Genomic DNA, 24,947 nt, shown 5'->3' with positions numbered 1-24,947 from the left:
ATGACTCGTGGATGAACGATATTTCTACGAATAACCCAAAAGTGTAAGCGAATCAAGCGCGGCAACTTAAAAAAAGTATTCCTGAATTAATTAAGCGACCTGTTCGAGTCAACATTCTTATATCTCAACGCGATTTTCCGATTGGTTCATGTTCCTATCAACCCCTTATCAGTGCCTATCTTATTACATAACAATTCAGATCTTATTGGACACCACGTGCCCCTTATTAATCTCAACGTTCATCCTACAAAATCCCATCACAAGGGAGAAACGCCAATTCTATTTCTGTCCGTATTGAAACGGCTGTATGCCGTATGGACCTTAAAATTCAATTTCCTTGTTACAAGAACACGGATAAACCGTATGGGTTGACAGGTATGATACAATACACTATGCACTACACTACCATACCTGGCATTACCTTACCAGTGCCCTACCTTCGTAGACCAATTCAGACCTTATTGGTCTTCATATTCTTAGGTTTTTTTCCGGTAAAGTCACGTAGATAAAACATTAAAATTAATAAAAAATTTAAAAAAATCACAACGTTTCGGAGGCAACACAAGCGTCCGTCTTCAGGTGGAACCATCACAGCCACGACAGCTGTATCAAGTATGTGCCCTTTATAAATCTCAAAGTTAATCCTACAAAGTCCCATCACAAGGGAGAAACACACAACATAGACACAACATTTGTATTATTATTCGACGCTTTTATTTAATTCACTGTGTCTGTTGTTGTTGTTGTTGTCGTATGCTCAAATCTTTAACCCACTTGCCAATGTGGTATCGACTGCAAACTTGGTATACTTATGTCATACTGATGACAATACTATATTCTATTAAACTAAAAATTACAAATATTTTTAAACAATCTTTTTTATATTCTTGGTTCTTTCGGTAAAGTCACGTAGAAGGGAAATAATAAAACAATAAAAATATAAAACAAAATTATCACGACGTTTCGACTGCAACACAAGCAATCATCATCAGGTGTGAAATCCACAGCAAGAAAATGTAATATTTTTATTATTTTATTTTTTCCCTTCTACGTGACTTTACCGAAAGAACCAAGAATATGAATCCCTGCAGTCACGAAAGCTTTAAATCAAAATAAAATATATTTTTTATCTGTTATGTTTCGGCTTGGGTCTAATTGTCCACGCTCAACTCACGTTGGCTGTAATTGGCCACTGCCTCTTACGTTATGGCAAGCTTGGGAGCCACTTCCTGGACTCGTGGAGTTCTTCCATTACCAGTACGGTACATTTCATGAAATATTGTTTAAAAAATGATTTTTAAATGTTCCTTATTTATTGTTGTTTTGCCCGAATTGAAACGGCTGCACCGGGGGTTTAAACCGCAGGGGGGCCCCCTTCACACAGAGACGGTGGCTGGCATCGATTCGTTACACAAAACGACACGAAGTGACCGATTCCGTAATGTAATCGCTGAACACCGACCACGTTTCGAATTATGGTTGAATCGTTGCGAACAAAAGGAGAAGACAATTTTTGTCGGATATGTGCGTGTGTGCGATTGAATTCATCCTCCGTTCACGTCGGGTCAACTAAAAACGCGGGATTGTTGTTGTTGTTGCTGTTGTTGTTGTTGTTGTTGCGGCAGCGAGCAAAAGAAACATCAAGCAGCTGCAGCCTTCTCGTGGCGTGGATCGCAGTCGATTCGTGGTGTCACTGGCGTGTTGTTGTTGTACCTACGTGGTTGCAGTGTGCACCAGTGGTGGTGGTGGTGGCATCTCTGCAACTTTGCCGACTTGTGTTTATTTCGCTTTAACCAAGAGGAGACGTCTCTCACAGCGGCTAGGTAAAACGAGATGGTAACTCGTTTGTTATTTAAAAAAAAAAACACTTAACTGAACACACGCAAATGTTGACTTAAGGCTTTCGTGACTGCAGGGATTCATATGATTAGATTCTCTCTTCCTGGTGACGAACGATTGCGTTGCGGTCGTAAACGTCGTCGTTTTTTGTGATTTTCTTTGAACCTATCTACGTGACTTTACCGAAAGACTCAAAGAATATGCACACACGCAGTCGTGTGTGGTTGAAGGTGGCAGTGCTGTCAATTGTAAGGGGTTGGGGTGGTAGTAGGGGTTGGTGGTGGTGGTAGTAGGGGTTGGGGTGGTGGTGGTAGTAGGGGTTGGGGGTGGTGGTGGTAGTAGGGGTTGGGGGTGGTGGTGGTAGTAGGGGTTTAGGGTGGTGGTGGTGGTAGTAGGGGTTGGGCGTGGTGGTGGTAGTAGGGGTTGGGGGTGGTGGTGGTAGTAGGGGTTGGGGGTGGTGGTGGTAGTAGGGGTTGGGGGTGGTGGTGGTAGTAGGGGTTGGGGGTGGTGGTGGTAGTAGGGGTTGGTGGTGGTGGTAGTAGGGGTTGGGGGTGGTGGTGGTAGTTGGGGTGGTGGTAGTAGGGGTTGGTGGTGGTGGTGGTAGTAGGGGTTGGTGGTGGTGGTGGTAGTAGGGGTTGGGGGTGGTGGTGGTAGTGGTAGTAGGGGTTGGGGGTGGTGGTAGTAGGGGTTGGGGGTGGTGGTGGTAGTGGGGGTGGTAGTGGTAGTAGGGGTGGTGGTGGTAGTAGGGGTTGGTGGTGGTGGTGGTAGTAGGGGTTGGGGGTGGTGGTGGTAGTGGTAGTAGGGGTTGGGGGTGGTGGTAGTAGGGGTTGGGGGTGGTGGTGGTAGTGGGGGTGGTAGTGGTAGTAGGGGTGGTGGTGGTAGTAGGGGTTGGGGGTGGTGGTGGTGGTAGTAGGGGTTGGTGGGGGTGGTGGTGGTAGTAGGGGTTGGGGTGGTGGTAGTGGTAGTAGTAGGGGTTGGGGTGGTGGTAGTGGTAGTAGTAGGGGTTGGTGGGGGTGGTGGTGGTAGTAGGGGTTGGGGGTGGTGGTAGTAGGGGTTGGGGGTGGTGGTAGTAGGGGTTGGGGTGGTAGTAGGGGGGTGGTGGTAGTAGGGGTTGGTGGTGGTGGTGGTAGTAGGGGTTGGGGGTGGTGGTGGTAGTAGGGGTTGGTGGTGGTGGTGGTAGTAGGGGTAGGGGGTGGTGGTAGTAGGGGTTGGTGGTGGTGGTGGTGGTAGTAGGGGTTGGTGGTGGTGGTGGTAGTAGGGGTTGGTGGTGGTGGTGGTGGTAGTAGGGGTTGGTGGTGGTGGTGGTGGTAGTAGGGGTTGGGGGTGGTGGTGGTAGTAGGGGGGTGGTGGTGGTAGTAGGGGTTGGGGGTGGTGGTGGTAGTAGGGGTTGGTGGTGGTGGTGGTGGTAGTAGGGGTTGGTGGTGGTGGTAGTAGGGGTTGGTGGTGGTGGTGGTGGTAGTAGGGGTTGGGGGTGGTGGTGGTAGTAGGGGGTGGTGGTGGTAGTAGGGGTTGGGGGTGGTGGTGGTAGTAGGGGTTGGTGGTGGTGGTGGTAGTAGGGGTAGGGGGTGGTGGTAGTAGGGGTTGGTGGTGGTGGTGGTGGTAGTAGGGGTTGGGGGTGGTGGTGGTAGTAGGGTTGGTGGTGGTGGTGGTAGTAGGGGTTGGTGGTGGTGGTGGTAGTAGGGGTTGGTGGTGGTGGTGGTGGTAGTAGGGGTTGGTGGTGATGGTGGTAGTAGGGGTTGGTGGTGGTGGTGGTAGTAGGGGTTGGTGGTGGTGGTGGTAGTAGGGGTAGGGGGTGGTGGTAGTAGGGGTTGGTGGTGGTGGTAGTAGTAGGGGTTGGTGGTGGTGGTGGTAGTAGGGGTTGGTGGGGGTGGTGGTGGTGGTAGGGGTTGGTGGTGGTGGTGGTAGTAGGGGTAGGGGGTGGTGGTAGTAGGGGTTGGTGGTGGTGGTGGTAGTAGGGGTTGGGGTGGTGGTAGTAAGGGTTGGTGGTGGTGGTAGTGGTAGTAGGGGTTGGTGGGGGTGGTGGTGGTGGTAGGGGTTGGTGGTGGTGGTGGTAGTAGGGGTAGGGGGTGGTGGTAGTAGGGGTTGGTGGTGGTGGTGGTAGTAGGGGTTGGGGTGGTGGTAGTAGGGGTTGGGGTGGTGGTAGTAGGGGTTGGGGTGGTGGTAGTAGGGGTTGGTGGTGGTGGTGGTAGTAGGGGTTGGTGGTGGTGGTGGTAGTAGGGGTTGGTGGGGGTGGTGGTGGTGGTAGGGGTTGGTGGTGGTGGTGGTAGTAGGGGTTGGTGGTGGTGGTGGTAGTAGGGGTAGGGGGTGGTGGTAGTAGGGGTTGGTGGTGGTGGTGGTAGTAGGGGTTGGTGGTGGTGGTGGTAGTAGGGGTTGGGGTGGTGGTAGTAGGGGTTGGGGTGGTGGTAGTAGGGGTTGGGGTGGTGGTGGTGGTGGTAGTAGGGGTTGGTGGTGGTGGTGGTAGTAGGGTAGGGGGTGGTGGTGGTGGTGGTAGTAGGGGTTGGGGGTGGTGGTGGTAGGGGTTGCGGGTGGTGGTGGTGGTAGTAGGGGTTGGGGGTGGTGGTGGTAGTAGGGGTTGGGGGTGGTGGTAGTAGGGGTTGGTGGTGGTGGTGGGAATAGGGGTAGGGGGTGGTGGTGGTGGTGGTAGTAGGGGTTAGTGGTGGTGGTAGTAGGGGTTGGGGGTGGTGGTGGTGGTAGGGCAGGGGTCGGGAACCTTTTTGACTGGGAGAGCCATAAAAGCCAAATATTTCTAAATATATTTCATTGAGAGCCATATAGTATTTTTAACGTATAATAAATTAAATATGTCTTACTTTTAATGCGACTTCTGGTGCTGCATGGTTTTGCTGATGGCCTTGTAGTCTGGTTCATACGTGGTGAGGTTGAGCTTCATGCAGGCGTGACCCGTGAAATTTATCTTCAAAACTAATTTCTGTTTACTTTAAAATGACACAGTATTATTAAGCAATATCACAAGTATTTTAAAATCAGTTCCAAACTGATTTTTTTTTCAACTCAAAATTGTCTGGGAGCCATATGCCGTCACTGGAAGAGCCATATATGGCTCGCGAGCCATAGGTTCCCGACCGCTGTAGTAGGGGATGGGGGTGGTGGTAGGGGGTGGTGGTAATAGGGGTTGGGGGTGGTGGTAGTAGGGGTTGGGGGTGGTGGTGGTGGTGCTAGTAGGGGTTAGTGGTGGTGGTAGTAGGGGTTGGGGTGGTGGTGGTAGTAGGGGTTGGGGGTGGTGGTAGTAGGGGTTGGGGGTGGTGGTGGTGGTAGTAGGGGTTGGTGGTGGTGGTGGTAGTAGGGGTAGGGGGTGGTGGTGGTGGTGGTAGTAGGGGTTAGTGGTGGTGGTAGTAGGGGTTGGGGGTGGTGGTGGTAGGGGTTGGGGGTGGTGGTGGTGGTAGTAGGGGTTGGGGGTGGTGGTGGTAGTAGGAGTTGGGGGTGGTGGTAGTAGGGGTTGGGGGTGGTGGTGGTGGTAGTAGGGGTTGGGGGTGGTGGTGGTAGTAGGGGTTTAGGGTGGTGGTTGTAGGGGTTGGGGGTGGTGGTGGTGGTGGTAGTAGGGGTTGGGGTAGTGGTGGTGGTAGTAGGGGTTGGTAGTGGTCAGCGCAGCATCGCGCGGCGCTACCGACCCGGCGAGCCGAGTTCGATCCCCGCTCGCGGCCACCCAACAACCAAGCGACGATCATCCGAACCGGTCGCGGGCCTCGGCTAGGTCGACTCGGCCTCGAATGAGTGCCTGGGCACGGTGTTGTAGTGAAACGTCGCCGCTGGGGGGGGAGGCAACGGCGGCCGGGCTTGGCGTTGGCCACCCACCCCCCTCTCTGTGTGCGTCGTCGCGGCCTTTAGTTTCATTTACAGTGGTACCTCGGAGATCGAACTTAATTCGTTCCAAAACCGCATTCGAACACCGATTTGTTTGAACACCGAATCAATTTTCCCCATAAGAATGAATGGAAATAGCATTAATTGGTTCCCCACCCAAGGATGCTCCTATTATGGGCCATTTTTACACAAAGTTTACAATATTAAAATACAGTACAGTACATAAAAGCATACAAAAAACAAGAAACAGTTATAATTAATAGAATAAATGATCATTGAACTTCACTTTACCTGTAGTAAGGAGAGTGGATGGCTTGAGTGGAAGGTGGTGAGGAGGGGAGGAGGAGGTGTCAGTGTTGCTTGGAAGGGGAGTCCCCCTCCATAAAAACGTTGGGTAACTGCCCTTCTGGGGTTCTTTCTTTTCTTTGCCTTTTTTCTAGCACTAACTGTGATTCACTTGAGGGCCTTTTTACGAAAAATTTACGAAAAAGTTAACGGAACGATGTTTTGCGGGTCTGCACTGGGTGAGCGCTACGTGTAAACTGGGCCATTCGCCTTTATCTCGGTCGCCCTGGCTCCGCATCTCGGCCCAAACAGGTTCTTTCCAGTTGTTCGACCTCCGAATTTTTGTTCGATGTCCGGGGCAAAAAATGGTAAAAAATTTTGTTCGATCACCGAATTGTTCGAGTTCTGGGGCGTTCGATCTCCAAGGTTCTACTGTATTTGGTATGGCCCTGTGAGCCATTCGGCTCTTCAATCGGGTGCAACCGCAATAAACAAAAACATGAACAAGAAAACATCTTAAAGTGACTACGCGCAAACAGAAAAATACAGGAAAAAACAGCAAAGTCTTCCAGAAAAAGCAGGCGCTACTGCTGCTGCTGCTCGCTAGTAGCCCTTGCACCCCGACAGTGTCTGTTAGAGGCCAAACGGGACAGGGGCGGGGGAGTTTATCGTTGTGTTTGTCACTGCGAGCAGACGGCGCGCAATGGAGAGCTTGCTCAGAGCGGAGCTGGGCACGGACTCGGTGAGGCCGCTGGGCGCTGCGGCCGGTGGAGGCTGCATCAGCGCCGGGCAGAGCTACGAGACGGGGCGCGGACGCGTGTTTGCCAAGATCAACGTCAAGAGCGGGGTACCCTCTTCTACGCCACCTCTACTCCTCCTCACCACGCCACCTTGCCACGCCACGTCACCACGTTGCATCCACGCCTCTCCTCCAACCTTCATTCAGCCCTATAATTAATGTGTCTTTCCACGCGCCCCAGTATCACTCTTTATTTTCGCTGCGACTACTACCACCACCGTGGTGAATGTTGCAGTGAACTTCACCTCGTTGATTCCCCCCTCCACCCACGTTAAGGGGCTCGGTCTACCAGACACTTGGACCGCTTCGTCTCTTCCACTTCCGCGTTAAACCACCGCGCCTCACTGCAGTTCACAACAACGCACTCAACTCAACAACTCGGTCACCCACTCATCCAGTCACTCATCCAATCACCCGGTCACACACTCATCCAGTCACTCATCCAATCACCCGATCACACACTCATCCAGTCACCCACTCATCTCAATCACCCTATCACGCACTCATCCAGTCACCTACTCATCCAGTCACCCATGCATCCAGTCACCCACTCATCTCAATCACCCTATCACACACTCATCTCGTAACTAATTAAATCACACACTCAGCTAGTCACTCACTCAATCACCCTATCACCCACTCATCCAGTCACGCACTCATCCAATCACGCACTCATCCAGTCACTAACTCAATAACCCTATCACACAATCATCCACTCGTTTACTCACTCACCCATTTACTCAACAACCCGCTCAACACCATGCAGGTCACCTCACTCTTTTCAGCTTCATCCGTTTGCACTGCTCCACTCTGGAATTCCTACCTGGTCTTCTTGTTTTCTAAGCTCTTGCATAAAAAAACTTGGTCAATTTAAGGAACGGGTTTTAATTACACATTGGACACTTATGTATTACTCGCTTTTTTGCCCGTCAAAGGACGGGTGTATATTGCAGTACATCTGAAATATTCAATCGAAAAATTGTTCAGCTCATGATTATTAATGAGGGGGGTTGCCCCATGTGGAGTGATGTCACCCGCTCATGATTATTGAGGGTATTTGTGCGGCATGTGGTCTGCGCGACCTTCTTATGCGTTAGTGTAAAAACCACTTATGAATATTAATGGCGGGGTGGGCCTCATGTGGAGTGACGTCACGCGGGGGGTGGGCCTCGTGGAGTGACGTCACGTGCGGGACACACATTCTTGGCTCATTATAGTAGTGTAACGTTCTTGAAGGAGACGGAGACTTCTTAGAGGCCACACGCTTTTATTCACCAAATACTTGCTACACCTAACACAAGAGGTATACGGTCCCCTTACCCATTATCCTGACGATGCTACAGACTCCGGACTTGCCGGCTATCTTCCCCGCTAGCCTAGCGTCCTCCGGCTGGGACCTAGGGGAGGCACACTGACCCGCCACTGGCCCGGCGGGTCCCCGACCTCTGGTCGCTCAGAACCTTCGCCTTCACAAGGGCGGGAAGGCTGGGAGCCAGGGTCCTATCCAGGACCTCTCTCCCCTGACCACTGGTGACTCTGAGCCCCAGCCCTGACAAGGGCTGGAAGGCTTGGTCCAAGGTCCTAGGTGTCTTCAGCCGACTTGGGTCTTTGTGTAGCAGAACCTCCCGGAGCTCTCAGCGCTCCGGCTTTTATACCTATTCATGGCCGGGTTAACCAATCCCCGGCCACCTCTTGGACCCCTCCGATTGGTTCTTCCCAATCTGGCATTTGGATCCTACTTCACCCCATTTGACCCTTACTGTTTGATTGAGCGGGAAAACCTTTGTTTACCAACTGCTCTCTCACAGCTTGCGAACAGCGAGTAGTTATCACCACTACAGTAGTATTGTTTGTTTTTGCTGGCCGCTTGGCGTTTTGTATTGTGTGGGGTTTGCATACCTGTCAACCCCTTATCAGTGCCTACCTTAATATACGGGGTGACCAACAAGGTCTAAATTGGTCTGTAATTACCTTCATCACAAGGGAGAAACACACAAATAGACTAAACAAAAATGTTGCCCGTATTGAATCAGCTGTATGCCGTATGGACCTGAAAACGCAATTTCCCTCTCCAGGAATACGAGTAAACCGTGTGGGTTGACAGCTATGGGTTTTGTTGTGTTTGCGAGTCCAAGTTATAGGACTGCACCCTGGGTCGTGGGTGGTTCTCATTGGTGGGAGATTCCCTTCGCTGCGTTGCACACCAGTGGCTGGGGGCTGCCTGGGGCCAGTGACGTGTGAGCCGGTCCCAATGTGCACCGGCAAACATTTATCGCTCGGTGGCCCCAGTGTTTGTTGCCCGTCTACACGTGGATACCTGAAGCCCGTGTCACTCCACTGCTGGATGAGTCCCGCAGTGAAGATACAATCAGTACATCCACTTTGATTTTGCACTCCACCTGTTCCATTGGCGGCCGAGTGCGAATCTAAATGTGCATAAGTTGGAGACTGGTTTATGCGCGTAGAAATCAAACCAATTGACCCACGACCTTTGTCCCATAACTTTTGTAGAATTGTAGATGTGCATTACAGCTACTTTAGCCGGGTGGTTGTGGCTATGTATGCCTGTAATCCACGACTGCGTGGAGGTGAGGGTTGGTGGATTACAAAAATGTTGCGAAAACTCCCACCCCGTTGGTCGTCAAGGAGGTAGAGAAGGCGGTATCGAAAAATGTGGACTCCGCCTATTCCATCTCTATATGTGATAGAGCGTTGCCCCCTCGTTTGCTTGGATTTCTCCAGGTGCTCCGATTTCCTCCCACACGTAAACACTCATTAATTGGCCAATAACACCTTTATATATAGAGGACCACAGAGCATGGGCAGGAGTGGTGGTGGGGGGAGGGGGATTTGTTGCCAGCTGCTCACCATTTGACTGCTGCCTTCCCTCGTCTGTAGTTCCTCGCGCCAAAGTGAAGGAATACTGTGTGCGAGTTGAAATTATCACTTGAACGTAACTTGATGTTTCAATGAAAACAGCCACTGAGATTTAATTCTGAAAATCAAATGTTTAATTTTCACATGCAGTTATACAATGTTGTTATTAATAGGCTGTTTCCCTGGGAAAGCCTCACTGAGTATCAAGACTCTTTTTCAGGATGGGCCTGCCACGTTTTCGCAGTAGTCATTTGGATGTTTGCCTAGTACCAGTTACATGGTATGCTGTTGTTGTAGTGCTATGGGAGGAAACCCATGCAGATAAAGGGACCAGAATTAGGAAAGCGAAGCCAGGCAGTCCTTCAGAAGATGTGATGCATGGGCGTTACCACTGCACCACCCTGTCGCCCAAACAAATGTAATTCAAATAATGTACAATACTGGCAAATAAACCGTCTTCGTATCAATTGAATATCTGGACAATCTGGCATGGACACAACTGCGTCGGTGTTTCTGTAAGTCGTGTTCACATTGCCTGCAATTAATATTTTAAAGTAGAGGTTGCCCACATCTGGTTTAATTTGATTTACCAGTTGTGCCCATTATGTTTTTCACAGGTAATATGGCAAGGAAAATTTTGCATAGAGCGAGTTGTAGGATTAGGACAATTATGGTGACACACTTGACCCCCTCTGCACAAGTTACAGTTGAGTCAATGCTGTGATGTTGTGAGATTGGTGCACACGACCCATCATTGTGTTTTGATGTTGAGCTTTTAAAATTAGACAGTTGTGGGATGTGAGATCAAGGCCGATGACTGGTTCTAGCGGTATCAAGATTAGCATTTGGAAGAGGCTCGCGAAGGATGATACTGGGAAGTTGGGTGCAGTCATCCTCCATTAACAGCAGAGGAGCGACGCTTACAACAACGGGCGGAACACTGGGCGCATACAACGCATAAAGTTGTCAGCAAGTCATCTCAGGCAGTTAACCCACAACACCTGGGTCTGTCCCGTGACCTGTCTGCGAGCTTTCGACGCCTCACGTGGCCTCAAAGTGGACCTAGTTTGGTACAAACGCTGTGGTGACATCGTTACTTGGTAGCGATTGATGGCTTGTTGATGGTCAAGGGTTTACAATATCTTCTTGGTTCTTTCGGTAAAGTCACGTAGAAGGGAAGTAATAAAATAATAAAAATAATAAAACAATTCTCACGACGTTTCGGCCACAACGCAAGCAGCCGTCCTCAGGTGAAGAGGACGGCTGCTTGCGTTGTGGCCGAAACGTCGTGAGAATTGTTTTATTATTTTTATTATTTTATTACTTCCCTTCTACGTGACTTTACCGAAAGAACCAAGAAGATGAATCCCTGCAGTCACGAAAGCTTTAAATCGAAGGGTTCACAATAGTTTTGCTCTAATCCATTGTGAAAGTAACTGGAGGCTCTGTCGTGTCCTTTAGGCCAAGTGCATGTTTGATGGGGAGTTTGCAAGCTTGGAAGCCATTGCATCCACACGCACGGTGCGTGTGCCCAAGCAGATGAAGGTGATCGAGATCCCCACGGGTGGGGCTTTGCTCGTAATGGAACATCTGGACATGAAGAGTCTCAACAGGTTGGTGTGCATGTTTGAGTCATAATAGAGTAAGCTATTATAACCGCATCACATCAAAGTTTGCGACACGAGTCATCAGTTGCAGTGAGTCGTGATTAAAAAGTGGATTTAAATGTTAGTGGCTAAATTTCACGTCAATGCTTTGGCCAGAAAAACACTGCATCAATTGATATTGAAGTCCACTAATTTCTATCTGAACGTAATAAAACTATATAAAACTATATTTTGCACCTCGTGCTGTTGACTCAACTTAATGTATTCAAATTCTCATGACTTAATTCACCATGTCTGCTTTTGCCTTTACATTTGGAACAAGTAAAAAAATGGTCATTGGTTTCTTAAATAGGCTAGTTTAACCTTGATTTGAAGCTTTCGTGACTGCAGGAATCCATACTCTTTGGTTCTTTCGGTAAAGTCACGTAGGTAGAAAATAAAATAAAAATAATATATCACGACGTTTCGATCGCAACCACAACCGGGGTCGTGCAGATTTTTCTCCGGTTTCGCCGGTTTTTCCCTCCACATTTAGAAACGTGAGTATTTTGAGCATTTGGCTGCTATAAATGTCCACGTGATTTGTGGCCAGGTCGCTTCTGAAAAAGAGCTATATTGCTTGGTGGGCCTTGCCTGGTAAAATAAAAATTGGCTTAGTTTATCGTCGACATAGGATTGACTTCCCAGGAAGTGACACTCATTGTATAAACCCCAGAGGAATGATGTCCTGAGTCACCCCAACCAGAATGTGAACTGATATATTCTAGATTTGAAGCTTTCGTGACTGCAATGATTCATATTCTTAGGTTTTTTCGGTAAAGTCACGTAGGTAAAAACATTAAAAAGTAAAATAAAATAAAAAATCACGACGTTTCGGAGGCAACACAAGCTTCCGTCTTCAGGTGGTACCGTCACAGCCACAACAGCTGTATCATTTACTTAATGTTTTTACCTACGTGACTTTACCGAAAAAACCTAAGAATATGAACTGATATATTTGTATTTTCAAGCTGGGTTCTCGGCCACAGACCACCTCGATAAATATGACGTAGTTTGCTTTGCATATAAATTGTCACTTGGGGTTTATTGACGTTATAAAGTTCATGTTTCCATTGACAGGTCTATTGTGTTGTCCACTCTCGACAGGGGCTCAGGCTTGTTGGGGCAGCAGCTGGCTGAAATGCACCTTCACAACAGGAAGATCGGAGAGAGGCTTCACAAGGAAGAGAAAACTATCGGTATTGAATCATGAAACTGTATAAGAGGCGTGGAAAACTAGGCCCACAGATCCAACCCTAGCATCATGTCAACTATGTAGATGTATTGAACTTTTTTCGCACTGTGCTAATCGGATCTAATGAATGTGTATAAACAGACGATTTGTGTGTAAACAAACAAATGTTTACACAGCTGTTTATTAATCATAAAAATATAATTATTGAGCTAGTGAATGAGATATTGACACTTGCTGTTATTATTTCGTAAATTAACACAACCAGCCAGCCAGCGGTCGTGATTTTTCACACCTAATCACAATCACCCCTTTGTTTTAGCTATCTTCGTGATGAAGTTCATGTGTGTGCAATGTACTTTTCAGAATGTGAATTATGTTGGGTAATCTTGATTTGAAGCTTTCGTGACTGCAGGAATCCATACTTTCTGGTTCTTTCGGTAAAGTCACGTAGATAGAAAAAACAAATAAAAGAACACGGCGTTTCGGTCACAACACAAGCGTCCGTATTCAGGGGAGAAAAAATATCTGCAGCTGTGGCTTTATATAGACATGGGAGGGGAGAGGGAAGGAGTGAGAAGGAGTTTGGCTGTAGGAGTTCACAGGGGAGAGGGGTGGAGGGTTTGTGGCGTGCATGGACGGGTGGGGCTGGAGAAATTTGGAAGTAAATGGACTTGAATTAGTAATCGGACAACAACACACGGGTGGGTGAGTGAAAATCATAGCAGTTAAAACTTGACGCGGTTTATCACATCCTTCCAATGATTGCTCAATCTGAATTGAGAAGATGGATTAAATGAGATGCATTGCACCGTTAATTCCTCCTGTTTGGTCATTCGTGTCTTGTCCGTATGCATCTGTGCAGATAGGTTTATTTTTGCAGTTAAGCCGTAGTCCCCACATACCGCTCGTATCAATGCGGATAAGAGGAGCGTCGACCCACTACTCTGGAGAGTAACATTGGTATAAACGCTTGTTACAATATGAACAGCACATTGAAAACGCGTCCTATTTTATGTACTGTTTACAAAGTGTGTTCACAAATCCACACTGAGAAACACGATGATTGACAGAGGGGTGTAAATTATTTTTTCGATAGTGTATTTAAATAGAGGTACTGCAGGTAAGTAGTTTTAGTTTTAAATGCATAGTTTAACAAGACAACACTTACTCTTTGGTTCTTTCGGTAAAGTCACGTATAAAGATAAAATACTATGGGGACCTCATTTGCCAGTAAAAATATGATAATTGGTTTTTTACCCTTCTATCTGGCAACAAAACTGACACCTTTTTGCAAACATGCAAACATGACTCCTTGCAAAAAGGTGTCAGTTTTGTTGCCAGATAGAAGGGTAAAAAACCAATTATCAAAGATAAAATAATAAATTAAATAATAGCTTATTATTTTATCTTTATACGTGACTTTACCGAAAGAACCAAAGAGTAATTCCTGCAGTCACGAAAGCTCCAAATTAAGACAACACTTGCCACCATCCTCCAAACCCATTGGTGAAAAAGAGCAAAGTTTTTGTTTACATTATAATATGTTTACGCGAGAGCCGGGGGCTTATGGGACCCCGGGATCCCGCCAACACATTCCTGCAGAGGGAGCTGGTAGGAACGTTGGCTTGCTCGGTCAATGGCCAGGGTCAACGGCGGCATGGTGTATTCCGCAAATATGGCCGACTGTGAGGGCGGGCACAAGCCGGCGTGAGTAGGTTAAACATTGAGTTTTATAAGGGCACCACGGGGTGACCAGCCCCTCCCCACCCAGCCCCACCCCTCCCCTCCCCACCCAGCCCCTCCCTGCACGATGGACGGACGGACACAATAATCCCCTGTGGGCTGGTGGAACCAGTGGGTTGCTACCAGTATAAGGTTCGTATAGATTATAGTTATCAGATTATCCGTATTTCAGTCCAAGACAAATTCTTTTGCAAAGGAGACCAGAGTATTCAACATTGCGTTCCATTCTATTTTTGCTTATCACAATCTGTTCAGGAGATAAATGCCAATGCCAAGGTCTGCTAGCCACAAGAAGGCTTTACGAGAGAGTTCATGTAGTTTTGCTATTTATTCATTAAAGGGCAATATTTTATATACATTATATTCACAAGTCTAGAAGGCACATAAAATACCAGGGTTGGCCAGACCATCGCTCGGGAGCTGCATGCGGCTCCTGAGAAGTTCAAGTGTGGCTCTGCAGTGGCGCAGCTAATTTGTAAATTTTCAATTTAACTTCATATAAAGTGAGAACAATCTGGTATCGGAGCCAGGCCATGAGTACTCCCTCAGATTTCTAAACTCAAAACTCCACAGCCAGTCGACAAGTCAACTTCTGTGTGGCCAATCTTTGTCTCTTGTAGCTCCCACAGCTATCTGAAGATTATGGTATGCTGCTGGTAGGGTCATGAAAGTTGGCCACTCCCAGTACATATCTGTATGCATTAACGATTGTATGCAATGTTCAGCTGCTCAGTCACAACAGGGGTCCCAGTCAGTTTGAGACTGCTAAATTAAGGTGCTTTACAGATTTTGATAAAAATGTCAGTCTTTAATTTCTCCAACAGGTAAGGTCCCTGAGCAGGAGGATGTGGAGTATGTGGACAAGTTTGGGTTTCATACAGCTACAAGCTGTGGTTACATCCCACAGGTGATCTCCGTTGCAAAGTCATTAAACTGGTTGTGGCCCATTGGATTTAACAGACCCTTTTGTTGAAGGACAGCCTCGGTGACCGAAGTTTTATAAGAACAGTAATCATTTTTATTTAGTTTTGTCATGGAGCGGTGAAATCATAAATATGAGAGTCCATGTAATAGTCTATTGACCACTGATGATGGTAATATTGGTTTAAGGTTACGTTTTAAGAAGAACTAGCTTGCCATACATTTTATGTTGCATAAGTACACACATTTATAAAACAATGTGTTTGATAAAAAAATCATGTATTTTCTTACATTGCATACAGTTGTACCATTGATACCTAGGGAGACAGTTACAACTGACATCACCAGCTGTCACTCAGCATCCCTCAGAGATCGATCTTGCATAACCACTGGTCTAAACTTCAGTTTTCACATGGTCATTTATTTTTTCGCTAATTACCAATTACACTCAGAGCCGGGTTTAATAGAATTGTATAAATGTACTTTGAACTTCTTTCGCACTGTACGTAGCCAACCGTGCTAATTGGAGGTGTGGGAATTAAGCACATAACCTATCATTAGGATCAATGCGGTTGTAATTGTTATTTATAAGGATATCAGTTGGTAGCTGAACTGAGATGTTCATGATAATCGGTACATAACATGGGTATCGAATAACGTCTTAATAATTACCCAGCCACTTGTACGTGAAGTTCTTCATCTTCTTGGTTCTTTCGGTAAAGGCACGTAGAAGGGAAATTATAAAATAATAAAAATAAAACATAATAAAATAATTCTCACGACGTTTCGGCCACAACGCAAGCAGCCGTCCTCAGGTGAAGAACACGTCGTGAGAATTATTTTATTATGTTTTATTTTTATTACTTTATTATTTCCCTTCTACGTGACTTTACCGAAAGAACCAAGAAGATGAATCCCTGCAGTCACGAAAGCTTTAAATCGAAATTCAGTGTTCTTCATTGCAAGGCCCGCGGGCCACTGGTGGCCCCTGGTGTCCTTGAGTGCGGCCCCTGACGTGCAGCCCCCGACAATACACACAAGTGAAAACACCCCATCATGCTGTCAAACCCAATGGTCCATAATAGAGGTTTTTGAGTTAGATCGCGTGAATATATAAATGTGTCGTTAAAACCCGCCACCGCTTGACACAGCCAATGGTTTCAAGTGTGTGGCGGCCCTTCCACTCAAAATGTCTTATCGGTGGAAATAGCCCCCATCTGAAAATGAGTGAATAACACTGTTTTAGGTCGAGGATTGGCCTAAGAAAGTAGGTATTATATGCTTATGTTTTTAAATGTTCGTGCTAAACTTTTTTTTCCTATTCTATGGTTCTTTCGGTAAAGTTACGTATATAGAAAAAACAATATACTTATAAAAATCAAGTGAATTTTTTCCACCAGCTGAACGAGTGGCAGGAGGACTGGGTGACGTTCTTCTCACGGCAGCGACTGCAGCTTCAGCTGGACATGATAGAGAAGGACTACGGTGACAGGGAGACCCGCGAGCTCTGGTCTCAGCTTCAGGTTCATAAGCCGTTTCATTCTCGCACTTAATACATGCAGCAGTGTGGAGCATCATGTGCACAGCCATATGGGAAACCCATTTTATCACAGTGGGTTTTCGAGGCGACTTTAAAGGTAAAGTGGTGTTTCACACGCAGGCTTTCTCGACCAATATTCATGATAAAGTTTTTGTTGGGTTAGATCGTGTAAGTTTAAATGTGTCGTACACCCACATCCACCCAACACAGTCAATTAGTAAGATTTCTGACATGAACAGAACGTGCCATTTTTGTTACTACTTCAGCACTCTGGTGTGTTAGAGCGCAAACTCAGAACATTTACAAACGAGTACAACCTTTCACTAGTAATTACAACCAGCATCATCAGGCAATTGGCAGAAGCGTTCCAGAAGCGTTCTGGCAATTGGTGGGTGTACGATGCATGTCAATTTATGCGATCTAACCCAACAAAACGTTATCCTGAATAAAGTGGTGTTCTTTGTTGTGTGGTGTGCAGCTACGGTTGGGGGATTTTTTCCGGGGCGTGGAGGTGGTTCCGGCACTGCTGCACGGTGACCTATGGACTGGGAATGCTGCAGAGATAAATGAAGGGCCCGTCATCTTTGACCCAGCCTCCTTCTATGGGCACTCGGAGTACGAGCTTTCCATCTCTGGGTAAGACAACTAAAAACCAAAACAATAGCAGCAACTGCCGTTCACTGCCCTGTCTGTGGCAAGCGAGGTTGATTCGTATCACCTCAAGGTGTCAATGGCTGGCTCATTAAATAAATAACATAGACCAAGTAGAGTTGTGGTTCAGATGTCTACATGCTGAGGTCTCCACCCTCTCTATTTGCCAACTTACAAAGACTCATCCTTCCTTGCTAAGGCTTTTAGGGCAAGTGCTGTTAAGGCTAATACGTGGCACAAAACAATAGCGGAGCGACAAAACGCTAATTTATCCACGGCACTTTGAGGATGTTTGAATGTTCCAGAAACTCAGCTTGTCGAACAAGGAGGCCCTGGTTTAGAGACACGTTGCACTGATGTGCTTTACTAGGAATTCAAGCTGAAGATGATTCATTACACGTCAAATGGAATTCAAACCTTTGGAGCTGGATTATGCTTAAGTGATATGCTACAGTGAACGAAAACACATTTAACATGATGTTTACTGAGCAGCTATTGGTGACCGTTGAGACCACAAGATTCCTGCACTTTATTCGCAGGAAGGTTTGTTGATAGATGGCTCACTGAATTTTGAACGGAGGACCTCAATGGCATTGGCTCGGTGCTCTGACATTGAAATTAACCTCCTGCATTGTATTGCATTTTTTGTTGTTTATTGTTATGTTGTTCGTAATGGAACAGCACCACTGTAAGGTTTTGCATGTTTGGTGTTGTTTGGCTCCAGGATGTTCGCAAGCTTTAGCTCCACGTTTTACTCATCCTACCACGCTCTCATCCCAAAGTCAGAAGGCTTTGACAAACGCCAGAAGCTCTACCAACTCTTCCACTACCTGAACCACTGGAATCACTTTGGGACAGGATACCGAGGGTCATCCATCTCCACCATGCGCAGTCTCCTCAAGTAAATGAAAGGTGCAGGAAATCGTGGGCTATGGTGTATGACTATAAAAAAAATATTATACTGGTAGGAGCACCTGGTTCCACCAGCCCACAGGGGATTATTGTGTCCGTCCTTCGTGCATCCAAAAATGGGAGGGGTGGGGCTGGGTGGAGAGGAGAGGGTGGGGAGGGTGGGGCTGGGTGGGGGGTGGGGCTGGGTGGGGAGGGGTTGGTCACCCCGTGGTGCCCTTATAAAACTCAATGTTTAACCTACTCACGCCGGCTTGTGCCCGCCCTCACAGTCGGCCATATTTGCGGAATACACCACGCCGCCGTTGACCCTGGCCATTGACCGAGCAACCCAACGTTCCTACCAGCTCCCTCCGCAGGAATGTGTTTGGCCATGATATATACATTGTTGGATAAAGGCCTTCCCTAAGCCGCCACTAAATCTCACAAAACTAGTCCATTTAAATGCTGTGCAATGCCCTGGGCATCCCACGTGAGTGTGACCGGGGATTTCTTTGTCCCGCCTCCTGGCCATGATCTCCACGAGAAAACTCGGTCGGTTAATATCGGAATCAGAATCTTTAATTAGGCTGCAAGAAGCCGATGAGCTATGAAGCTCTTTTTTCACAGATGTCCAGTCGGGGCGAGTCAGAAAGTCACAACAACAAACAATACAAACAGATCGGAGTGCACAGTAAAGGAATGCTAAGTCATGAAATAAAATATATAAAAGTTAAAATTGCATTAGTGCATCAATTCCTGCCGAAATACACCAAATGCAATTTTCGGCAAGGCAGCATAACAAAAATAATTCCAGACCACACGAAGACAACACACAGTCCATAAATACATTTGCACATTAAAATTGAAGTATTGATACATGGGATAAACCTGGCAGCGTTTGATAATGCTACTCTGCATTGTGTTCCCCCTCAGCTCTATGACTAAAAAAATCATGTCTTGTGGTGTGATTTTCACACCAAAATTATCTCATGCTTATTGATATTTAACACCTGAAATCGCCACTAATATTACAATCATAACGTTAGCAACCATTGCTTTAAATCATATTACAATTTAGCTGATTGACCAGATTAAAATTTTGATTTAAAGCTTTCGTGACTGCAGTGATTCATCTTCTTGGTTCTTTCAGTAAAGTCACGTAGAAGGGAAATAATAAAATAATACAAATTCAACATAATAAAATAAAAAAATTTATAATAAATGCTTTTTTCCCTTCTACGTGACTTTACCGATAGAACCAAGAAGACAGATTTAAATTTTAGGAGTCCGAAAAAAGTGGAGCCTACCTGCTACGAAATGCCAATCTGAGCTGGCAGATCACGTGCGCACTCCCAATTTTTGGAATTACCAATTACTCGTCAAGATAAATTTAAAAATTACATGAAAATAATTATTGCCGATGATCCTACAAAGAGTGAACACCTCATCATAGCACTGCAGACTACAGCGGCAACACCAAAGCCAGATCCAATCTTCCTCTTGCCATCGTTTTCTTTGGCCGGTCTGTTTCATACAGCGCTTTACCATCGCCGCTATTCACACGTACATTAAGTGAGTCAATTGGAGCCCCCTGCATCTTTGTTGTGGTTTCTTGTTGCTTATTCACTGTTGGCCGCCACTGCTCACTTAAATGTGGGTCCCTGTCGCTTTTCTCACCAGACTCCTCCACGGCCAGAAGTTGACAATGATGACTGCAGTTCAGAGCCCTCTGTCCAGATGAGAGTTGCAGGCAGAGTTCCAGTATGAAGAGGAAGGCTGGAACCCAACACAACTTACCATCTACATGGTTGCACCCGAGTGCTGTTGTACATTGGTTGTTGCGTTTGGTAACTAACCACGCTCGTCCGGGGAGGTTCACAGTACTGCCCGCCCGATGCGATGACCCTAGTTACATGAAGGTAGTAGGGGTATACACAAGATAAAAAGTACATTTTAGTACTTAAAGAGCTCGATTTGCACAGACCACCGCTACAACTGAATGTTATGCAGTAATATTAAACAAGTTTCAAGCCTTTTGCTAATTTAGATAATACAAAAAGGGTTTAGAACAAAGAACCACTTGCAAGTATATCTATGTGAAGGGACATTCTTATTAACACTCTCTGCAAAGGATACTGGATTTCCATCTGTGAAGAAAGCAGTTGGCCGTGACACATGTTGCCATGTTTGATGCAACGTTCGTTTATCCGAACAACACAGGGCGATGCATTTTTCCGACTTGCAGCCATTTGCGGTTGTGTATTTTTATTTCGTACGACTGCTTTAAAACAAATGAGGTTACCATCATAATGTTGGGGTGCGACATTGAAACTAATTTGAAGATTGTGTACAATCGTCTTCGCCGGCATGCAGGTGACAGCTTTAACATTACAACTTAAGAGTTGTCTGCAGATGAACCCGACACGAGAAGCATTTTATGATATCTTTAACCATCACGTAGAGATTATTGTTGAGAATGTCTTACAAGTGCTCATGATTTCCAAACAAAAGCTAACATTCCAATGATGGATTGGCCTGTGCTTACGTTGTATATCCTGGGGTAATGTGGGTGGTATTATTAACCATCGGTTGCTTGAGCTGATTTATGGTACAAAATCTATAATTTTGAAGAGGTTGTAGTTGAGCATTAAGTTAACCATGATTGCTGGTTGGAGTATAATTTAAGATCATTTACATTTTGCCCCCTTGCTTTTGAAATCCATCCTTGTTTGTAGCTGTGCATTTAATTTTAGGCTAATATTTAGCTTGAACGACGCATTAATATGTTTTAGCACAATAATAACATACATTTACATAAGAGTAGATTAATGGTGATGGAATTAGTTTTCCTGATTTTGTCTGACTTTGGACCAGCTGGCCGTAATGTCTAGTTTATTCATATTCTATCGGTGAGAAGAAATAATGTTGTAATTTTTGCTTAACCCATGTAAGCATTTTCAATAACCATAGTTTAAACGAATTGATATTTTTCGATTTAAAGCTTTCGTGACTGCAGGGATTCATCTTCTTGGTTCTTTCGGTAAAGTCACGTAGAAGGAAAGTAATAAAATAATAAAAATAAAACATAATAAAACAATTCTCACGACGTTTCGGCCACAACGCAAGCAGCCGTCCTTGTTTTATTATGTTTTATTTTTATTATTTTATTACTTCCCTTCTACGTGACTTTACCGAAAGAACCAAGAAGACGAATTGATATTTACCAGGTATATTCGATATATGTTGAACTTCTTTCGCACCGTACGTAGCCGCCAATGAAAATCGGATGTGGGGAGGAAAACAAGTTTATTTGGCCAAAATTACTTTGGACAAAGTAACAAAAATAAAAAGTATGGATATCTGAAATGTAATGCATTGGGTTTCATTTAATTTTATCAAGTATTGCTTGAAATGTTTAGCAACCAAACATGTTTTGTAAGATTACTCCATTACAATGTTGTTGAATTTTTTAAATGTTTCTGTTACAACACAAAGTGGCAGGGTAGCATCTTTGTTTTGAACGCAAAGGGCTTGGTGCTATACCAGATTTCAAATCAAGGGCACACAATAATGCCTCTCCACTGTTGACTGAGACACTTGAATTTCATTTATCAGACTTGCAAATTATAGTGCGATGCAAACTTTTACTGGTAAAATGTTAAGCTGTGGGGATCAGCGACTGTTATTTGCCAACCCTTGCAATTTAGAACTACTTATACTAATAGGGGTTTTCCCCTTTTTTCTGGCAACAAAACTGACACCTTTTGCAAGGCATCATGCTTACATTAACCACAATACTTGCAGTCAAATGCAAACAAAAAACAATACTCTGATAATTTATGCATTGTCTTTGAAACTGATTGGTCCACACCAGAGACAGCTTTCTGTGGAGCCTAGTCTCATATGGTGTTCGACCAGATGACGCAAGTATTGTGGTTAATGTAAGCATGATGCCTTGCAAAAGGTGTCAGTTTTGTTGCCAGAAAAAAGGGGAAAAACCCTATTAGTATATTTTGGTACTGGCAAAGGAGGTCCCATGATGAATTAGAACTACTTTTTGTGTTTGGCTTGTTGGTCTCAACTGCAACTCCGTTTAGCACGGTTGGCTACGTACGGTGCGAAAGAAGTTCATCATACATACTCATATGTTGTGCAGTTTCCCAGCAAATATGGCTCTTTTGCCAAGGTTTGTACATCAATACTACGTGAAATTATGTTTCTAAAGGATTTGTGGTGTTAAGTTTTACGTGTAAAGCCTATTTGTTTCAATAAGCCATGTTTTTTCTTTTCATTATTACTCATGGAATAAATTGAAGGCTGCATGTAACTTTTGTTGAATTTGACTTTTGTAGTAAAGGGGCCGTCCATAAATGACGTCACGCACCTAGGGAGGAGGGTCAGACATTTGTGACGATGTGTGACGAGGAGGGTTGAGAAAAATGAAGTCGCATCAAAATGCGCAACTTTAAATAAATAGACAACACGTTCATCTTCTTGGTTCTTTCGGTAAAGTCACGTAGAAGGAAAGTAATAAAATAATAAAAATAAAACAATAAAATAATTCTCACGACGTTTCAACCACAACGCAAGCAGCCGTCCTCAGGTGAAGAACATGTCTGTCGATAAGACAGAGTCTAAATGACACGTCTTAGGCTTGGAGTGTCTATTTAAGCTGTGAGGGAGGAGGAAGAGAGCCTTGACAAAATAATTTGCATTCGAAGAGGAATTTAGCATATTTATGGGAAATGCAGGAATGCGAATAGTGCTAATTGTGAAATGCGTGGGAGGTGGGCGGGGGGTTTTCAAAGTCATTATGCCCGTGCATTATGCAGGATTAGCAGCATCAAAGGGAGGGGGCAGGGGCAGCACCAACAAAGGGAAGGAATGTGAATAGTATGCAGCTGCAGCAACCAAACAACCACGTAAAAAACTAAAGTATAAACTTCATAGTATCATCAGTATACTAAATATACTCTCCAATAAGCTGAGCTACTAACAGTAATACATTACAATTCTGTCGCAAAAAATATAATATGCTTCCAGCTAAACTTTTTTCCCTTACATCAAACAGGTCTCACCCCGTACTATATGCTGCCATAGACAACCCCAACATTAAATTATATACTGTATTACTATACACCACCCTATACCTTATACATTGTTATATTACACTATGTATTATTCTACCCACCCTAATGTATATCACACTGCTATATATTCACTATACAATTACGATACTATATATTACTTTGTACATTGTATTAAGCATATACATGTTATACTATTTGTTATTATACACTGTACCATTGACCGTCGTGTGAAAGATACTAAGAGGCAGCAACGAAATATGACAATGGGAGAGTAGCAGAGCAAAGAATCCATTCCCTGCGGAGAATACAATGCCAGTGAGTGGAACGCGGTCTGAGAGTCACCGTAAACGTGAACACAATCAGTTAAGATCCGAAATGGTTTATTACGTCCTTCCAATGATTGCTAAGCCAGAATCCATCTTCTCGGTTGAAATTGTCTCTGTGTTTGTATATGTGGATCGCCTCATGAACGAATCTTTCATGATAGCCAGATGGCTTGCAGAGAACCTCTGTCTTGGAGAAGTCAATGTCATGTGAGCCCACTGAACTGTAACAGTGATCTGCCACGGCTGAGGTGTTTGTCCTACCGTGTTTCAGGTCTGCTTTATGTTCACGGATGCGGTCCGAGACATGTCGTTTGGTTTCTCCAATGTAACTGCTACCACAGAGGCAGCTTAGTTTGTAGACGCCAGGGTACTGTATGTCTGGAACCACATCTTTTACAGACGGGACCAGATCACGGATTTTATGTACTGTGTTGAATCGGACCTGGATCTTGTGTTTAATCAGGATTTTGGAGATCTTTTTTGTGACCCCAGCAATGTAGGGTAAGGTGATGGTCTTGAAAGGCTCCTCAACAGGATCCTTCTTGATGGTTGGAGTGATGGCCTTGCGGATTGTGTAGTCGGAGTAACCAAAAGCTTGGCGTACGTGTTTGAGTTCACTGGCAATGTGTTCATGGTCGGAGATGCATTGGGCTCTATGGTATAGAGTCTTGATGAGGGAATTCTTCTGGGATGGATGGTGGTGGGAATCCGGTTTTAGGTAAGCATCCGTATGGGTGGCTTTCCTGTAGACAGAGTGGCTCATTGAACCATCAGGTCTCCTTTTAATTAGGACATCCAAAAAGGGTAGCTTGCCATCTTTTTCGACTTCCATGGTGAATCTGATGGCTGGTGTATGGAATTGATGTGGTCGAGAAATTGGTCTAGAGCAGGCCGGCCATGTGGCCAGATGACAAAGGTGTCGTCTACGTACCTCTTCCATAAGGTCGGGCGTAGAGTGGCAGTCTGGATGGCGTCAGTCTCAAATTTCTCCATGAAGATATTGGCTACAACCGGAGATAGGGGGGAGCCCATTGGGGTGCCCTCAGTTTGCTTGTAGAAAGTTCCATTCCAGGTGAAGTATGTATTGGTTAAGCAGTGTTTCACCAGGGGGGTACCCCAGCATTCAGTCCTTGATGAACCAAGTCTTCAATGATTGCGATGGTGTCAGGTACAGGAACTTTGGTGAATAAGGAAACCACATCAAAACCTTATTCATGTTCTTCACCTGAGGACGGCTGCTTGCGTTGTGGCCGAAACGTCGTGATAATTATTTTATTATGTTTTATTTTTATTATTTTATTACTTCCCTTCTACGTGACTTT

The 24,947-nt window shown here is 45.4% G+C and overlaps 1 protein-coding gene across 5 annotated transcripts; it reads left to right on the top strand.

Moving 5' to 3' along the window:
* Nucleotides 1-1,502: 1,502 nt before the first annotated feature.
* Nucleotides 1,503-22,536, top strand: LOC133345331 (ketosamine-3-kinase-like). Of its 5 annotated transcripts, none has more exons than XM_061556029.1 (9): nt 1,503-1,524; nt 6,640-6,793; nt 11,084-11,235; nt 12,376-12,467; nt 15,031-15,113; nt 16,528-16,650; nt 17,146-17,303; nt 18,043-18,230; nt 19,890-22,536. In XM_061556029.1, exons 2-8 carry the CDS (start codon nt 6,650-6,652, stop codon nt 18,221-18,223), a joined length of 933 nt encoding a protein of 310 aa, XP_061412013.1. In that variant the 5' UTR covers nt 1,503-1,524; nt 6,640-6,649; the 3' UTR covers nt 18,224-18,230; nt 19,890-22,536. The 5 variants fall into 5 exon arrangements, 4 of the variants coding, with proteins under 4 accessions (XP_061412013.1, XP_061411991.1, XP_061412007.1 ...); XR_009755435.1 differs by lacking the exon at nt 1,503-1,524 and adding an exon at nt 1,682-1,823 and having other exon boundaries at nt 18,101-18,230; XM_061556007.1 differs by lacking the exon at nt 1,503-1,524 and adding an exon at nt 1,682-1,823.
* Nucleotides 22,537-24,947: the final 2,411 nt, after the last annotated feature.

Source organism: Lethenteron reissneri, chromosome 3 (genome assembly GCF_015708825.2).
Source record: "Lethenteron reissneri isolate LAM-NWPU_2019-01 chromosome 3, ASM1570882v1, whole genome shotgun sequence".
In the NCBI taxonomy this organism is placed as follows: Eukaryota; Metazoa; Chordata; class Hyperoartia; order Petromyzontiformes; family Petromyzontidae; genus Lethenteron; species Lethenteron reissneri.
This window is presented reverse-complemented; position numbering and strand designations above follow the sequence as displayed.

What these genes read in the sequence shown, in the direction of transcription:
- LOC133345331 (XM_061556029.1), top strand. Translation starts at nt 6,650, where the DNA reads ATGGAGAGCTTGCTCAGAGCGGAGCTGGGCACGGACTCGGTGAGGCCG. An exon ending in GACATGAAGAGTCTCAACAG is followed by an intron (nt 11,236 to 12,375) that starts GTTGGTGTGCAT and finishes CACTCTCGACAG; the next exon opens with GGGCTCAGGCTTGTTGGGGC. An exon ending in CAAGGAAGAGAAAACTATCG is followed by an intron (nt 12,468 to 15,030) that starts GTATTGAATCAT and finishes TTTCTCCAACAG; the next exon opens with GTAAGGTCCCTGAGCAGGAG.